Source organism: Falco punctatus, assembly GCF_963210335.1.
Source record: "Falco punctatus genome assembly, chromosome: 15".
Classification (NCBI taxonomy): domain Eukaryota; kingdom Metazoa; phylum Chordata; class Aves; order Falconiformes; family Falconidae; genus Falco; species Falco punctatus.
Window position 1 is genome coordinate 22,454,736 of NC_137595.1, and position 17,763 is coordinate 22,472,498.

The window sequence follows — 17,763 nt, forward strand, 5'->3', positions numbered from 1 at the left end:
GTCCTTCACCCCAGTTTTGGGCCCTGGGGCAGTGCCAACCCACTGCCCACCCAGAGGTAGCTGAGGGTGGGCCTCAGGGTGGCCGATCAGAGATGTCCCCCCTTTGCCAATAAGAGCCCCGTGTCCCTTTATGGACGTATGGGGGATGGAGGCTGGAAAGCCGGCTGGAGCTGAGTACCAGCTCACCCACACTCTGTGGCTCAGCCCCCAGCAGCTGCGCCGGGACTTCTTTGCAAACCCACCCAGGGTGAAGCGTTATGGGTGGCAAAACCCCGACAGCCCAGGGCTGGACCCCACATCTCCCGGGGAGGAGTTTTCCATACATTGGCCCCTTTTCTCTTAACGAATGCCAAAGGCTGTGGTCGCTGTAGAAGAGATGCTGAAGAAGCTGCCGTAGCTGGAGGGTGGAAAAGCTGGATGGCTGCACGTCTGGGAAACCCTTTGCTCCAGGAGGGTGTTTATCAGAGCAGTTTGACAAGACTTATGGAAAAGGCTGTGACCTGTCAGAGCTCCGGCACCGGCTATCGCCCACAGGGCATTTCCTGCTGCTCCAGCTCTCCTGACTGCTGTCTGCCTGATCTTGGGCAAAGAAAAGAGCAAACTCTTTATCTCGCTGGTTGCAAAGCCCCTCCTGCCCTCCCCAAATCACTTTTCAAACAAGAGTGGAAGGTGGCAGCTGTTTGCTGTCGAAAATTTTGTTCAGTCTGAGTCAGGTGGAAGTAGTTCCTTTGTGGAGTTTATGATCAGTTTTTCCCTTTTCTCTGCCTTTCCAGCTGCCCTGCCCCAAATTAAAAAAAAAAACAACAAAACAAACACAAACAAAAAGAGAAAAAAGGAGAGGCTTGTGACAGAAAAGCACTTTTCCTTTCTGATTTGAGTCAGATTGGCCAGAAGCACAATTTTCCCCTTTAAATCCCAAGAGGCTGATGCTAGATGGAAAACCAATAATAAACAGAAGGAAAAGCAATACAGCAAGGCATTTCTGGAAAGGAGGAGATGGTTCCTTTGCATGGTTGTCAGGGGGCTGGGGGGGCACCGGGGCTCATCTGCTCCCACCTTGTTGCCCTTTGCTCCAGGTCTGGTGAGCCAAAGCAGCTCCCGGGCACCCTGTTGTTACCTGAGGCTGGGGAACCCTCCTGGGACCATCTGCTGCTTGTCAGATGGGAGACTGTCCCTCTGGGCTGGGCTGGAGCTCATGGTATATGAGCCACCCCACTGCCAAATCCTGTGAGCCACCCCCTTGCTCCTGAAGCCACCCGTAGCTTTATGCCATGGTCTCCCTTGGGTGTGAGTGTGGTCCTCGGCCCGATCCCTGCCTTCTTGTGCGAGCTGCCCCTGGGCAGACGGCGGCGGGGATGGAAAGCGAGATGGTGAGAACAGACCTAGGTTTCCATGATCCTGGGGCTGTTTCTAAAGGAAGGTTGCCAGCATGGTCGGGAAGGAGATGGCATGGCCACTGCTCCCTTCCCAATACGCGCAGGACAGGAGCTGGCTCCTGGTGGGCTTTCCTGCAGTTGTGATGAGCTCAAGGTGCTGGTGAGGTGGTGGAAGGGGCGGCCTGTGCTCGTCTCCATGTTACAGTTAAGGGGTGGGGAGGAGAATGGGGGCTACTGAGAGTGTCAGCCCTGCCCTCGAGGGTTCAGGCAAGGCAGTGCCTGTCTTGATGGGTTGTGCCTGCCATGAATTCAGAGCTGTTGTCTGATGCTGGAGGGTCACTTGGGTTTGCAGCACCACTGGGTGAGGTCAGCACCTGGTGAAGAAGCTGTTAGGGAGGAGAGATGGAGTAAAGACCCTGGTTTAACCCATTGCCTACCTGTATCAGGAGCCCCATGGGCAGTTGTGTCAGGCCGGTGAGCACCCAGTGGGGACAGAGGCTGTCATGGGTGGTGAGGGTGACCCTGGTGAGTGTGGCTGGGGGTAGCCCCAGGCCAGCTTGTCCTTTCTTGCCTTGCTTTCCTTGGGTGGGCTATGCTGCTGCAAGCTGAAAAACAGCAGTGAAAGTCTCCCCTTGTGTCCTCTAAGCCCAGTTCCTACCCCACAGGCAGTTTCTCACCACTGTGCTTGGCACAACTCCCTTCTGCCCTGCCCGAGGGCTGGGTGGGGGGCTTGCATAGGAAGAAAACAGCTCCAGCATCTGGGAGGTGCTGGAACAGATGAGATGGTATCAGGATGGTGCAGTTCCCCCAAGAGCTTTTCCTGGCACTTTGGATTCTTAGTACCATGAACAGCATTTCCCAGACCCTTTTATTGGGGTGGATGTAGGTGCTGTGATGTTTCTCTGACTTTATTCTGGCAGAGATTTTCCTCCCAGTGTCACAGGAGAAGCTGGACCAAGCATTTTTCGGCATGCTTCAGCTTTCAGGGCAATGCAGGAGCTGTTTCAATCCTGCTCTGTCCCTGCAGGGCCCTGTGTCCTGCATCTCATTGGTCTGAGCCCCTCTGGCCACATCCTTGTCATGACTGTGGCTGTGCTGGGCTGACGACTGGGTGGTGGCTTTCTCTTGGACCAGGAATGGGTTTCCTGCTCCCCAGTGGTCCAGCATCTTGACGACCCAGCTGGAACCAGGGTGATGGCTCTGGCTCGTACAGATATGGTTTGCATCAGGGCCAGGAAGGAGTCCTGCTCCACTTTATTTATTACTAGAGATGCAGAAGTCCACAGCACAGCTGTCAAGGAGTGATTGATTTCCTTGGGCTGTCAGGAGTTGCATGCAATGAATTAATTCAGCTTTTCTGCTGGGAGAGGGTAGATGGTAGCTTTGGAGTTTTGCTCTTGGCCTATAATGAGATGTTGACAGCTCATTGTGGCTGGGGGTAGCTGAGCCTGGGCATCTTTCTGGAGTTTAATGTCACTCCTTGGATGCTGGGAGGGGACTGAAAATATTGTGTTCACTCCTGGGGTCCTTGTTGTGCCCAGCACGCTCAGGAGAAGAAGGTCACAGAATTACAGAGTGGTGGGGGTTGGAAGGGACCTCTGGAGATCCCCCAGTCCAACCCCTTGATAAAGCAGGTTCACCCAGAGCAGGTTGCACAGAATCGCGTCCAGGCAGGTTGTGAATGTCTCCAGAGACGAAGGCCCCACAGCCTCTCCGGGCAGCCTGTGCCAGCACTCTGTCACGCTGCTGAACCTGGCCCACAGACACGAGCCCAGTAGGGTAGTGCCAGTTTTGAAGGTTGTGCCCGTGTTTGAGGACAGGCTTTGAGCTCATGGTGTTGCAATGTGAAGGTATTCCCTTCTCTCTGCTGCATCGTGACGATGCAAGGGAGCCGCGCAGGCTTTGCACTGCCACGTGTCAGGCAAGCTGTGATTCACAACGCTGGCAGGAGCAGTGTGCTGCCTTCCATCCGCTCCCATCCTTTACTCCACCAGCTGAGCAGGGAGCTGAGCTCAGGCCTCTGCCAGCATCCCCATTTACAGCTGTGCAAGGCGTGGAGATGGAGCAGGCTGGCATGATCTGCTGAGGATTCAGTGGCTCGCTCCCTTCTTCTTCCTTCTGAGCTGCCCGGTCCATGTAATGTGCTTCTGTGGGCAGTGTGAAGTCATGGTTCTTCACTCTCCTTTGCATGGCTGGGATGTTCTGCCCTCTGGGATCCTCCTGGCTTTGCAGAAGGGTTCAAAAATGTCCTTGTGTTCTGCGGAATTGTGCAAAATTAATTTTCAAAGGGTGCCAGCACCCTGTGCAGGCTCGAGAAGTGTGCAGGACAAGACTGGGGATACAGAGAAGTCAAGTTAAAGGCTGGGCAAGGAGGAACAGGCTCACTTGAGTATTCTCAGCAGAAGCCAAGATGGTGGGTTGGCAGTTGGTGTGTCTGAGCGCTGTGTGGCCTCTGGCTAGAGGGATCTTGGGAGGGAAGGATCCTCTGGGGCTGTTTTGCTTTGGGATCAGCTGAAGCCTGATGCCTTCAGGACCAGCCCGCAGATTTGCAAGTCAGATGGGCTTTCTGTCTGGCAGGTGTCTGCATGGCCGAGGGAAATTAAACTAGAGGCTCCAGAAAGGATGAATGTGTTCCTCTGCTCTTGCAGGAAGACCCTCAGGGAGAGCGCGCAGGCAGGATGCCCATCTGCCGCAGCCGTGTCAGGGTGGTGGGTCTCATTGCAGATCAGATCCTGTTGTGGGAGTGGGTCCAAAGTCAGTGTGGAGCTCAGCAGGCTTTGGACAAAACCGGTTACCGGTGAGCCAGAGACTGGGAAATCTGGGGGATCTCAGCCACCATGTTTGTTTTTTCATTATTCTTAATCCCCCAAACCCACAGACTTCCCCATGTGTGTGTGGGTTCGCACGCAAGCGTTGCTGGAAGCAGACAAGGTGTAGGATGAAACTGCTTGGCCGAACTTTGAGCTCGCTGGTGCACAATGGCTTTGTCCAGGTGGTACAAAGGCTGATTGTTCTGCTTGGGGGAAGTTTGGCTCAGCAAGGTGGGGAGCGAGAGAAAGGGACAGTGCCGAGAAAGAAAGATTACAGGAGTGCTGTTCCTTGTCCTCCTGTGCAGCCCTCCCTGGAACCTGGTTTCCACTTGCCAACATGGGAGAGGTTGCAAACTAGCTAGAAAAGCATGTTTTGGGGTGATGGGTTTTTGTTTGGTTTGGTTGGTTTTTTTTGAATACTGAAAATGCAAGTATTTAAGGGAGGAAATGAGCAGGGGACTCCGACTCCATAGTAAATGCAACGGATTTCCCTTTATCGCTCTTCCTGAACGGTGTGTGGGAAGCAAACACAGTCATCTGAAATTACTCACGAAGGTCTAGGGTAATGCATTTCTGGCCGGTGCATCATCCACTGTGAATTTTCCCCTCTCAAACCTGTTTGGTCAGCTACCGACGCTATTTTGTTCTCGTTCCCTGGTCCAGTGAGTTCTTTTATCTAACCCATCCACTGCAAATAATCACACTTACCACCGTCTTGTTAGCTGAGCCCCTTGATTAGAATATTTGCTCTTCTTGTGCTCCATTGGTGAGTTACATGAGTCACAGGGTACAGTTGGTGCTCAGGGATTGGAGAACTAATGTTTACAATTCAGATGTTCTCAGAACTTGAGCTAGCATGAAAACTCTCAAAAAAACCCCATGGGCTGTTTACCACATCAAAGAGGTTCAGCCCCTTTCAAGCTCAGATTGAAACTCAAACAAAGAATCTTTCATTAAGTTCAGAAATGCTTGGAGAATTCTTTGAAAATTATTATTTTTAAATTTTTTTTAATGTGATAAGAACCTTCGAGTTTCTACTGAGGATAGGATTTGCAAGTACTAAAATGCATATAATGACCTAACTCTTTGTAGTATTTCCAGTACAAGTAGGAGGAGAGAATGGCAAGAACTGGTCCCAGTATAGCTGGTCTGAAAACACTGATACTTATCACTTGCAGGAGAAAATAATATTATCCATCTGTTATCACTTCTGTCACGTCTAAGGCAATTTAGTGAATGTGAACCCATCCTGGAGAGGGCAGAGATATGTGGGTACCTACTCACCAGTGAATCCAGCCCATCATTTTAATGCTGCCAGTACAACATTTATCATTTTGCTGCTCCTCAAGGACAGTTCAGGGAGCTGAATGCAGGGGTGGCTGAATATATTCAAATGACAATCCTTCCCACAATGAATAGGAGGTTTGATGGTGTTCTCTAAAATGTGGAAATGACCCAGGTTTGTTAAATTGAATGGAAAACCTGGGGCATCTCCCCTTCCCAACTGATCATTCAAAACCCTGTTGTTTTTTGGGACCTAACATTTCATTTTGAGCAACTTTCAGTATTTGGTGTTATTGTGGTTCTGCATCATGCTTTTGGGAGAGCTCAGAACGATTAGCTTGGCTGACTGACTTCACCTCTGGGACACGACAAGTGTCACAGCCCTCGTGTTTCCCAGGGGCTGGCAAACCCCAGGCTCCAAAATTCTCTGGCTGGAGCTTTGCCAGGGCTTGGTGCCTTCTCCACAGGAACTGTCATTTGCCTTTATTGGCCTCTGCCATAATCGGTCTCCCTTAATTAACGGCAATTGGCAATTCATTTATATACAGTGAAAATGTGGAAAGAGGGAGTTTAAACTGAATGGATCTTGAGGAAACTCTTTGAGGCTTTCTGCTCTCAGGCTGACAGAAGGACCCTCCTGGCAGCACAGGTGCTAGGGAATGCGTGGGGTCGCATCACAGCAGAAGGGGCTGCACCAGGCGGACCTGCTCCGATGCCCCGCTCCGTCCCTGATACTGGCAGTATCTTCTTGGCCTCATACCGCGCTAGGTGCTGTGCAAGCTTGGAATAAAGGAGCTGGCTCAAAACCCTACTCGTTCAAACACAATGTTTTCACCTGCCTTAGGGTTTGGTTTGTTTTGTTTTGTTCTGCTAACTGGTTTGGTGAGACAGTCGAGGGCCACAAGGACGGTGGGATTTGCTGTCCGCACGTGAAACCTGACCTTGCTTTTCCCGGACGTGCATGGGGTATTGGGTCTGCCTTGCACCTCGTACTGGGAAGAACAGGCTTTTTGGTCTGTTTTATGGCGTGCTGAATGCCAGGAGGACTTCACAAGCCCCAGCAAGCAGCGGATGACTCACTCTGCCTTTGTCAGACCCTGCCCAGGGAATGTGCTGCTTTTCTTCTGATCAGAGGCGGTGAGGTGACGAGTGTAAGCTTTTAGATGGTTTGAATGAGGCAGAATGAATCCCACCCATAACCCAGCTGGGGAGGCTCCCTGTGAGCTCTAACAGCCTCTCCCATGTCACGCTTGGTTCAGGACTTGTGGCACGGATGTGTAACCAGAGGGGAGCCAGAAGACTCAAGGACAAACAACCCCAGAGTCCTACGGCCATGGCAACGCTAGGAACAGGTGGATAAATTGGTCCAGGTTATCCTGGGGAGGAATGGTGACATCTGAGAGCCTCCGTCTTCTCAGATTCAGGGGAAGGGGTGTGCTGGAGCAGATGCTGCAGCCGAGGAGAAGTGGAGCTGCAGGTGGGCCTGCTTCTAGTTGGTGGTACCAGCAGGGGCTGCACAGCTAGCCAAATTCAACTGTTGATTATATGTATGCATAAACTGGGGAACGCTTGAGTTCCTGCATGGTTTGGTGGGGGCTGTGGTAGCTCCAAGCCTCTTGATCTTGCAGGATTTGAAAGAACATTGGATCATTTCATCTTTCTAGAAAAAACATCCAAATCGCTGTACCAGCTCATGCCAAAAGTCCACCCAGATCAGCCTCCTGCCTCCAACAGTGGGTGCACATTTGGCTTGACAGAAAACCTCCAGTTGGCTTTGATGGGCTTGACCACAGCCTTTGTCGAGCAAGAGCAGCTCAGAAATAGAAAGCTGTGTACGAAGACCTGACTCCTTTAAGTCCTCATGTCTTCCTCTCCCACACTTTGAGAGCTTCCCTCCTGCCAGGGCAGAGTGGGGAGCAATGGGTGAGGAGAGGCTGCTGTCCCCATTTCTCCACCTGCCTTCGGGCTCCATCCAGTGCCGAGGTTGGGCTTGTAGGGGAAACCAGTGCGGAGCTACTCTAATATCAAACTGGGACCCCCCACCCTCATCTGGACCTGCCTGAGGCTGGATGGGCAGAATGGCCCCTGTGTTCAGTGAGGCCTGGAGATAGTAGGCTGGGCCAGGGCTTTCTGCAAGCTCCGTGTCTCCAAGGTCTACCCTGCTAGTTATTTTTCAGTCCATTTATGGGTTTATTTTTATAAAGGTTTCTGCTTGCTTTCTTAAAGCCCACCGGAGCCTGGCTGTTCCAAACTGCTCTTCTTCCAGGCACTTGACCTTGGAGTTGGATGAGGGTGTTTTTCCTGGTTTCTTTGGCCTTTGGGATTGCTGACTGTAGTGGCATGATTTCTGTGATAAATAACCAAGGTAGATTGCCTTTGAGTGAGCCTTTATCAGTTGTCCGAGGAAAGGAATAGCAAACAGAGTCAGCAAGTCTGCTGGAAATGTTGCTGCCTACTGGCTGAGCCAGAAGGCCAGCCAGGCTCCCAGCTGGCCACATCTGCCTTGATCGTGGCTTTAGGTCTCAAGGAAATTCTGTGTTTCTGAGAGGTGACAATTACCTTGGGTAATTCAAACACAAGGGCAGAAAAGAGTAGAGCAACAACCCTTCAGAGCAGCGTGGCTCAGCTCCTGGGCCACCCGCGAGCTCCAGGCAGAAACCTGGAGAAAGGGTGTATCTTTGTCCTGCTCCAGGAGCTGCTTTTGTAGGTGGAAAGGTGTGACAGCTTCAAGATGGAAAGCTGCTGGGATAGATCGCCTCTGGTGGTCTTCCTCACTCCAGAGACTTCCAAGACTCCAGAGAGAGCTTGCACAGAGACTTCTGTGTAGATGCCCACTTCCCAGGTGGCCAAAGCTAGTGATGATGACTCTTGCCCCTGCCGGTGATGCAGACACAGCTGAATGCTCAGAGAGCAGCACTAGTTTCTTGGCATTGCTCCCAAGCTCTTTCAGACAGAGCAAGGAGAGGAGTCCATCCTGGGCCTTCTGCAGCCCAGCACCCACCTGCGTAAGCACAGAGTTTGGCCCTGCTGCCTGCAACGGTGCCTTGTTATTTACAGCAGTTAAATATTTGGCCCTGTGTGTACTTGAAAGGAAGAGTCCTGGGGGTTTCTTTGCTAATCCCGTTTTGCAGAGAGTTCCAGAAGACTTGAGGAACAAACAGAAAATAACGTCGATCGAGGTCAGTATCAAACCCAAATGATCAGAGAAACAAATATTTACTCAGGTCAATATTTAACTAGGAGACAATAAATGCTGATATTGAACCAAATCTGTATATAAATATGGTCTATTTATAATGTGTGCCTTTAAAGGGGTACTGCCAGGTACTTGCCATGGGGTTTGATTGATGATTATCCTCCCCATTGTTTGCTGATTCCCTTGGAGGCTGGAGTTTCATGCAGGTGCGTGTATGAGAAAGCAGGCTGTACTGCGTAATCCCAGCACCCTGACAGGAGGCACAACCGTTGTCCCGCACATGCCTGTGCTCGGGGAGGGTTCCTTGCCCCGAGGTGGGGGGCTCCTGCCGTTCCCCTGTCCCTTGAACCCCCACGCCCCAGGGTTGTGCTGCTGGCTGACCTTCCCTGCGCAAAGCTGGCTATTTTCTTGCACCCCTCTCCTGAAAGCTCTTTGCATCTCCAAGCAGCACAGCATTGCAGCTGGGGCTGGCTGTGAGCGAGAGCCTGAGACCCAGCTGGGGAAGGGGAGAAGTGGGCTTGATGCCTCCCGGCACTGCAGAGCAGGATACGGGGGCTGCGCCCAGGCAGGGGCTAGCGCAGGGCTCAAGGCTGCCAAGAACTGGAGAAACTCCTCTCCTGTCCTGAGCCCTTTCCCCCACAGCCACTCCCTCTGCCAACTTTACAAGCTCGTTGCCTGTTTAGCAAACATTGATTTCTCTCCTTGTTCTCTGCTGCTGCCTGTGTGGTGACAACATCTGATGTTTCTATGGCGGTTTGCTATTTATCAACTTCAGATTAGAAAGTGTTTAATCATGGGAAAGACACGTCCCACCTCCTGCCTTGACAGCCTGCAGTGCCTAGCACTCTTCTAACGATGCTCGTGGTGAATCACTGGCAAAATGGCATGGTTGGCTCAAGCACCATTTTTTTCTGTTTCCTCCCAAGAAATGTTTGTCTTGAACTCTACGTGTACTGATCCATGTCCTGATAATGCCTCCCCTGTCTTTGACAATATCTGAAAGATAGATAGAGGTCTCCAAGGCAGGAGGTTCCTGTAGGATTTATGAAAATTGGCAGATGGTAGAGGGGGAAGACTCATGTCAATGCCTATTAGCCATGGGAGAAGCCACTCTGGAGGAAGCTGGGGGAAGCAGGGCTTCATCGTCTGCTTTCTTTGTAGAGCAACTGGCTCAGTTTTTACTGATCTCACCGTGCTGGGTGCTTTTCAACACACAGCTCTCCGAGGCTGCTGAGGTTTGCCCTCAGCAAGTTGCCCTCCAGGGGATTTTGGTCACCAGGTCCCTGTTCAGATGTGCCAGTGCTGAGTGTAACATGGTCCTGCTGGTCCAGTAACACAAACTGGTGTCCAGTGGCCTTGTCTGGAGTGGATACAGTGCTTATTCTAACCTTTCCCTGATTAGTTTTTTTTTTGTTTGGCTTTCTTTTCTATGGCAAGTTGAAAAGACCCTCCTCCATAGTCAGAAATAGGTACTATGACTTTGAGGGGAAAACACCACAGGAGTTCAGTGCTTTTATTGTATGACAGGCTATTCAATGGGACAGCATCTTATTGGCTTTCCCTTCCTGGCCAAACCAAAGATCCCAGTTTGGACACCTCTAAACTACAGAAGTTTTGTTGATGTCTGCTTTGCCTGTATTTCTGCTTTGCTCACTTTTAAGCTACTGATGTATGACTCCTATGATGGCTGCTGGAGCCCTTGTTGATGCAGTTAGCGGAGTCTCCAGACCTTGAATCTCACCCTTGTCTCTGGTGATTGCAATGATGGCATTGCTAGTGAGTACAGGGGAAACTTGGTCGCTGAACCCACTGAAGATCCAGTGGCTCTTCAGCTAGAAGGTCCCAGAGGCTTTCTGCATCAAGGCATGGTGGGTATCTCTTGTGGTATTGAGATAAACTGAGCTCCCTGGCTATGTGGTAAGTTCAGTCCTCTGCAAAAAAGCAAAAAAATGGTTAATAACCTGCCTGTGGCTGTCAGACAGGGTGGAAGGGATGGGCTGATTGTTCCAGGTCATTGCTGTCTTGTGTAAGCCCACCACAGTGTCCTCAGCTGCCCTCTCAAGAGCTGCCCCAGACAGGGCTGCAGCCTGCTGCCAGGACCTGCCTGGGGCTGGCCCAGGAGCCTGCAGAAACCCTGTGTCCATAGGGCTTCCTCCTGGCGGGGCCCGCTTCGCCCTCCGTCGCTTCTTTTGTATTTGTGCTGCTTACCATGGCAGGTCTTGAATGCAGACTGCTGGAAATGTAGAGCATTTTGTTGGTCTCCTGGTGTGGCTGATCTCAACATGAGGGATCCAGTGGCTGGACCACCACTTGCAGGCTCAAGCATTACCTGCAAAGGAGCTTGTCTGAAGTATATGGGTGCTTCTGAAGCTGTTTATTCCAGTTGGCGGGAGTGATGGGACATAGCTTTCAACCCCAATGCCCTTGTAGCTCTGACCTGGCAATTTCATATTTAAGCATCTCATGCTTCCAGGCATGAAGACCACATGGAGAACAGTGGCTCTCCAGGGATGGCGGCTGTCAGCATCCCCAGCCTGTTTGGCATCTGTCCTTTCAAGGCCATGTGGCTCTGTGGTCTATCATGGCCTTGCAAGGAACATCCTCCATTTAGATGCAACTTCCAGAAATACAAACACCCCAAATATGGGAAATCTGAGCCCACTGAGTTGGTTTTGCTGGTTTTCTGTGAGCAAGAGGGAAACCTGTGCTGGTTTCTAGCCCTTGGTGGTCTGACTGACCAGCCTGACAATATGTGCATGACCCCAAACTGAGAGGGCGAGAAAAGGCTTTACCACAGTCTTGTTGAACAAAATAAATGGTAGAGGTTAGGGTGATAACTAGTGGTTGTGGAGGAGAAAATGGGCAAACTGGAAGCGAGCAGAAGGATGTGGAATGAGAATGGGGCACAGGCTGACGCTGAACCCACAGAAAGCAGATAATTACTGTTTTGGGGTTTGGAGATAACTCTTCCCCTTTACTTGGTGCTGGAGTACTGTAGCCTATTTTGAGCACTGGCCTTGGAGAAAGAGTCCAAGTCTGGGTGAGAGATCTGAGAAGAGCCATCAGCCCTCTGTGGAAAGCTGGGGGGAACTGAGGCAGGAGAGGAGAGGTGTGCAGGATGTTTGCAAGCACGCTGTAGTGGATGTGAGGAACGATAAAAGAGATTTAAATTCTGGCAGAGTCTTCCCATGTTGGAGATTGCGAAGCACAGGAATGGCCTAGCTGAAGGCCAACTGCCGAACAGGTCCCTGGGGACCCCACTGCCAGGGGTGGCTGGGCTGCCTGCTTCTGTGCCTGATGAGGTGGGATTCCCCCAAGTTTGTAGGAGCCTGTCAGTGGGGTGATGTTGAGAGTTTCACCTCTGAGGGGCTGGATCTAGCTTGTCGTGCTGCCACACATCTGCCGTGGTTCATCTGAGCCCAGGTTGTGTGGCTGAGGCTCTTCCTGGGGAATGCTTCTCATACCCTTGCTCTTGCAGATGCTGTGACACAGGGAGCTTGTTAGACGTTGGGTAGAGGAGTTGTGCCTGAGGCCCTGGGCATGCAACTGAGCACGGTGTCTCCTGGCTATCACAGCACCTTGTGATGGGTGCCTGTTCCAGGCGGTGGGTGCCCGGGCTTGCCACAGCCCCAGGTCTGCACCAAGAAAACCCCCTGTACATGACTTGGGTGGGTGAATGTTGCGTGCTCAGCCCTTGACACCTGCTCTGGTGGTTTCCAGCCTGTTCCCAGGACACAGCATGAATGTTTCTGCCTCACCCTATGGTAACCTTTGTGGATGGGAGCCCCATGGGAACTGGGAGAACTTATTGATTTGACTGGGCTAAGAAATCTCTGAAGGTCTTTGTGCCGTGCCTCAAAGCCTCCTCTGGAGAGCTCTGTGTTTCTCAGCTATCCCTTCTCTCCCCGTGAGAAGCCCGGAGTTCAGCAAACCTTACAGCCAGGCCGAGCTCTGCCCGCATTCACCGAGAGGCCGTCCTCCTTGGGCAAGCTCCAAACACCGCGGCAGATCCCACTCTGCCTCTCGGTGGGGATTAAGACGTAAAACCAGAAACTGGCTCTGTGAGCCGGGGGCGAGTCCCGGCTCATCCCTGCAGCGGGCTGCTCTGTCCCTCCTCCCACCCCGCTGTGGGACAGGTGGTGTTAAACAGGAAAGGAAAACAAAAAAATAAAAGAAAAAAGTATCCCTGTCAATGAACAGAGTGGTGATGCTGAAGATGGGGTGCTGCTCCCACCTGAGGGCAGGAGGAAAATGGAGGCGATCCCTGCACAGGTTGGGCCAGCTGAGCCCTCGCCTGCTCCTCCTGTGGCCTCTGGGTCCCATCATCACACACAAAGCCTGGGGGTGGGCAGTGTCCCCCCAGGCCGGGGCAGGGGGCTGGGGGGTCCTTCCAGGTGCCCTGGGGCAAGCATGGCTGCCGCAATGGGTCAGGGCTCTACCCCCTCGCCGTGGGCCCTGCTGCCTGCTGGTGTGAGGCGGAGGCAGGGTGCTCTGGCCACGCGCTGCCAACCGGCGTGGGCAACGGTCCCCCTGCCTCCATGTCAGGGAGCAGGGCGGGTGGCGGGGACCGGCCGCTGACAGCTGGAGGCCCCAGGGCTGTGAGGGGCTGGGGAGCCGGGGGGTGAGGCCCTCCATGGCCGGGGGGTGGTTGAGGAGGCTGGGGGGGCTGCCCCACTAACACAGCTCTGTCTGTCCCACAGCTGCACCCGATGAGGATGGAACAGCGGATGCCACCGCTCATTCTTGAGGTGAAGCACTTTTCTCATTCCTTCCTCCACATGCTTCTGCCCCCTTTGGTGAGAGGTACCGCTAAAGCCCCTGAAACACTGAGCCAGGATTCACCCGGCCCCAGTGCGGGCCCCCCAGATCCACGGGCAAGGACATGGCGGCACCCGGGCCGCGTTCCTCCCGCTGGTGGTGTCTCCACCTGTGCAAGCCAGCCCGCCCCCGGTGCAGCCATCTCCTTTGTGGCTTGTGTGTCTCCATTAACTGGCTCCAGAAAGGAGCCATGAGTGGCAGCCAGAGACACCTGCATTCGGGACACTCGAGCTGGATCCCACCCAGCCACGTCGGCACCGAGTCGTCCTGGTTGTGCTGTGCGTGGGCCTAGGAGCTGGTGTTGGATAGAGGACGGGCTGGGGGTGCTCAGGGCGTTAGGTGCCAGCACCGGGGGCTAGGATTGCTGGGCGTTTCTGGCCCACAAACACACAAAGTGCTCCTCTGTCCCTCTTCAAAGGATGCTGGGCCCCTCGGCCCTGTAGGACCCGTGTTAGCGCAGGCTGGGTGCCAGCGTGGGGGGCCCTCGCCTTCCCAGTCCTGCGTACCCCGGTGGGGCTGCAGCTGTGGACAGGGCTGGTGTCCTTCCCTGTCTGGTGCAAACACATTGCTTTCGCTCTGCTGACAAGTTGCCCCTTAACACCCCCCTTCCCCAGGACCCCGGGGCTGGTACGGCTGAGAAGTGGATTTATCAGGCTTTAGTGGAATGCTAGGAAGAAGACTTTGCTCTGCAGGTAGGGGTGGTTGTGAGAGAAAAGGAGGCTGGGAGACAGCGAAGGGGGAAAGGCAGCGGACAGGGGGACTGTGGCTGAGAATGCAGGTTTTGGCTCAGGAATTAGGGCCCTCCATGCCTTTCTACATTTAATATACCTGCCTGGTTGCCTGCCGTATAAGGACCCACTGGAGTTGTGGAGGGGAGACCTTCCCTTGGGAACTGAAGGTGAGAAAGTTAAATGCCAGAGATAAGGGAAGTGTAGAAGTAAAAGGCATCCAACAACTTTCCCCTGCCCCCACTCCTGGCAAGTGGGTCACTTCATTGCTCAGGTATGTACGGCATTCCGAGTCTCTGGTACTGCCTAGAGCAAGCTGACTCCCAAGGGTAGCAGCAGTGTGCCAGCATGGGTGCGCAGGGTTCAGCTCCAGAGCTCCGGCTTGGTTCTCCCTCAGGCAGGAACCCAGGCTGGATGCTGCAGGGGGGAGCAGAGAGATACATCAGGGTTTTGGATGAGCCTTCAAGGACTGAGTGGAGGGTCTCCGATTCTTCTCCCTGCTCCTGCTGATGCCTTAGCTTTAGGGTATGCCTGAGCACAGGTTTCTTCACTGGAGCGTGGTGGTGGGGGTTGCTGGGTTGCCTTGAGAAAAGGCGGTTAGATGAGGGTGTGACACAAAGTGAGCTTGTAGTGTCAACAGGTAGCTTCCTTGAATGAGGGCAGGTACTTTTCAGGGCCTGCACATATGGTGATGGGTGGGATTTACAGCACAGTGTGTACACACACACCAGTACAGCGAGCACAGCGTAGAAAACACAGTCCCAGTGCAGCATGCTCAGTTCCAGTGCAGCGTAGCACTTCCAAGTCCAGCTTCTCCAAACTTCTACCTGTGTAAAAGAGGGTGTATTTGTGGCACGTACCTGTATTTGGGTGGAAGCCAGCTTACCCGTGCGTTGCCAGTGTGGCTTGCAGAGGTGCAAAGGCTCTTTGAATTAGCTGGAAGCGCAGGTGGTGTGTTTCGCTGGAAAGGGCAAGGAAATCTCTTGGATCCCGTCCAGCTTTGTTAAGAGCAATGAAGTTGCAGCAGGGATGACTTTGGCCCATTGCACTCCAGTGACATAGTTCAGAGCTGTAAAACCCTCGGCTCAAGCATGCAGGGTGTGGGGTGAGATCAGCTTGCTCTCCTGAAGTGCGCTGTAGGCTCTGCCAGGGAAACCTGGTGATTTTGCCAACTCCTCTACATATGAATGAGTCTACAAGGGCTTTGCAATGAGCTTGACACATGGGTAACCACATAATTAAAGGCTGTTAGCTTTATAGAAGAGCATTAGCACTGGTATCCTTAACCACAGAGAGCAGAACTTGAGTCCTCAAATGCCACAGGATGAATTTCCTAGTGGATTGCTCTATCAGGTTGCTGAATGATTGAGCCTGGATCCAGTGGGATGCCACACCAGACATGAACCAGGAGGGTAAGAAACCTGGCAAGTGGTGGTTGTCTGAGCTAGAGGTCCTTTTAGCTTGGAGGACCCAGACCTGTAAAAACAGCGTTACAAATCTAGAACTAAACCAAAGGGTGGGTGAGGGCTGAGTCACTTTACCAAGACAGTGATAATATGCCTGGCAGTTTCCATTTTAGGCTCACAGTCCACTGAATTAGTGGCAACTTCACTGAGATTTCTGGGGCTACAGCCAGAAATTCTCAAGTAACTAAAGATATTGTCCTAGAATATTCTCGGCTAATTAAAAGTATTGCCCTAGAATAAGGTGCAGTACATCTCAGGCTGTTGAGTTTAAAGGAGACCAGAGTCACCATGTCTAAGGTGGGCTGCAGATCCAACACACCCAATGTGTGAGGCTGACTGGAGCAGAGTTTCTGATTTCATCCCATTTCTAGTGTTAAATTCTCTTGTTTGTGTGACCAAAGCTCTATACCTAAACCTTGTCTCTTCTTTATCAGGCTGTATTTCTCTCCTAACTGCATCCTCTGCCTAGCTTACCCTTTGTTATCAGTGCAGACAGGTAGGAGGAAGGTGGGACAAAGGACAGTGATTCACTCCTGGGGAGTCTGGCTGAGTCAGAGACTGAAGCTAAATCACTGCAGCCTGTGACTCTCGGCTCTCTGTTTCCTGCTGGCTGAAGCACTTGTTGAATGCTGGACTCCCACCACCAGTGTGTCAAGGGCACTCTTCACAAGTTCTCTTGTCTGTGTTTTTTGCCATAGGCACGGTCCGAAATGGATAAGTACCTTTCAAATGAGGTGCCACCCATCCCGATGATACCAGACAAGAAGTACCGCCGGGAGAGCGCCTCGGTGGTGGATGAGTACTTCTCCACAGAGAAGCCCACTTCCACGCCGTACAGCGTCAACATCAACGTGATTCTGCCAGACACGACACACTTGCGCACTGGACTTTACCGGCCACCCAAACCCATGACGCCATTCCCACAGATCAAAACAGAGCCTGGCACCAGCTTTGCCCAGCCCTGCTCTTCTGCCTCGGGCTCCACGCAGACCCTGCCCGACTTCACCAGTGTCTTCAGCATGCCCCAGTCAGTGGCAGTGAACAACATCTTCATCAAGCAGGAGATGCCCTCTGAGATCCCCTTATCCACCAATCCACAGCAATCCCAGCTTTACCAGATGCCTCTTGGCAACGGAAGCGCTGACATTACCACTCTGACATCTTCCTCCAACAGCACCACAGCCATCAACAGTCTCAGTGGCATTACCATGTCCACAGGTAACACCATGTCCAGTGTGGTCCACAGACCTGTCCAGCCAGGAGGGCCAGTTAAGCAGTACCCACATGTCTCCCAGGGACAGGGAAATTTCAACATCTCAGGGCAGTTCTACCCTGCTCCAGGGGTGAACCTCCCCCCTTCACCCCCCAACTCACAGCCTGGCAGCCCAGAAAATCAACCCGAGCTCATCAACACCATCTCTCCCCCACCATCCTATGAAGCCACTTTTGGACTGAAGCTAGTCCAGTCATCCCAGGTCCCTCCAGTCCCCAATGGCCTTGGGACCCTCTCCCAAGGGCACATCGTCATGCAGACCCCCAAATACAACAGACGCAACAACCCTGAGCTGGAGAAAAGGAGAATCCATCACTGCGATTACCCAGGTATGCTTATCGTTGATGTATTGACTTGGCTTTGGCAGGGGTCTCTTCTTGACATGCTGAGGCTGGGGGCTGCCCTGGGCCTCTGCAGGAATTTAATCTGAAATCACTTTGTCTGCATGATGAAGGGAGCTATGGAGCTGGGTGGAGAGGCCCAGAGAAGTGGAGCTGCTACCACCACCAAGGGAGCAGAAGATGTCGATCCTGTCTGCACTAGCTGATGCCTTTTTTCTCCCCTTCCCTTTCCCCTTTGCACTCTGGCAAAAGCAAGCCTAACTGCGAGGCAGAGAGCTCCTGCAATGCACAGGGATGCTCCTGGAAATCTGCTGCCTATTTCACTCTGATCTTGCCTAACCCTGAGCTGCCACATGCTCTCTGCAGGTGAAACCATGCTGGCTTTCTCACCAACCTTTCCTTTCCCACTCTCCCATAATGGATGGCAAACCATCCAGTAATTTCCGTAAACAGCCTTTACGGTCCCCCTCT

General features: G+C 52.7%; 1 protein-coding gene across 5 annotated transcripts in view; it reads left to right on the forward strand.

Annotated features, from left to right (window-relative positions):
* The window catches only part of LOC308053663 (Krueppel-like factor 5), a 50,889-nt gene that overhangs the window by 9,856 nt on the left and 23,270 nt on the right, over nt 1-17,763 (forward strand). For 4 of the 5 annotated variants that reach the window (XM_080365195.1, XM_080365196.1, XM_080365198.1 and 1 more), the window contains 2 exons: nt 13,367-13,414; nt 16,377-17,280. In XM_080365195.1, coding sequence (XP_080221321.1) covers nt 13,367-13,414; nt 16,377-17,280 — 952 coding nt within the window. The remainder of the gene's footprint in view (nt 1-13,366; nt 13,415-16,376; nt 17,281-17,763) is intronic. The other variant, XM_080365197.1, reaches the window with a different exon arrangement.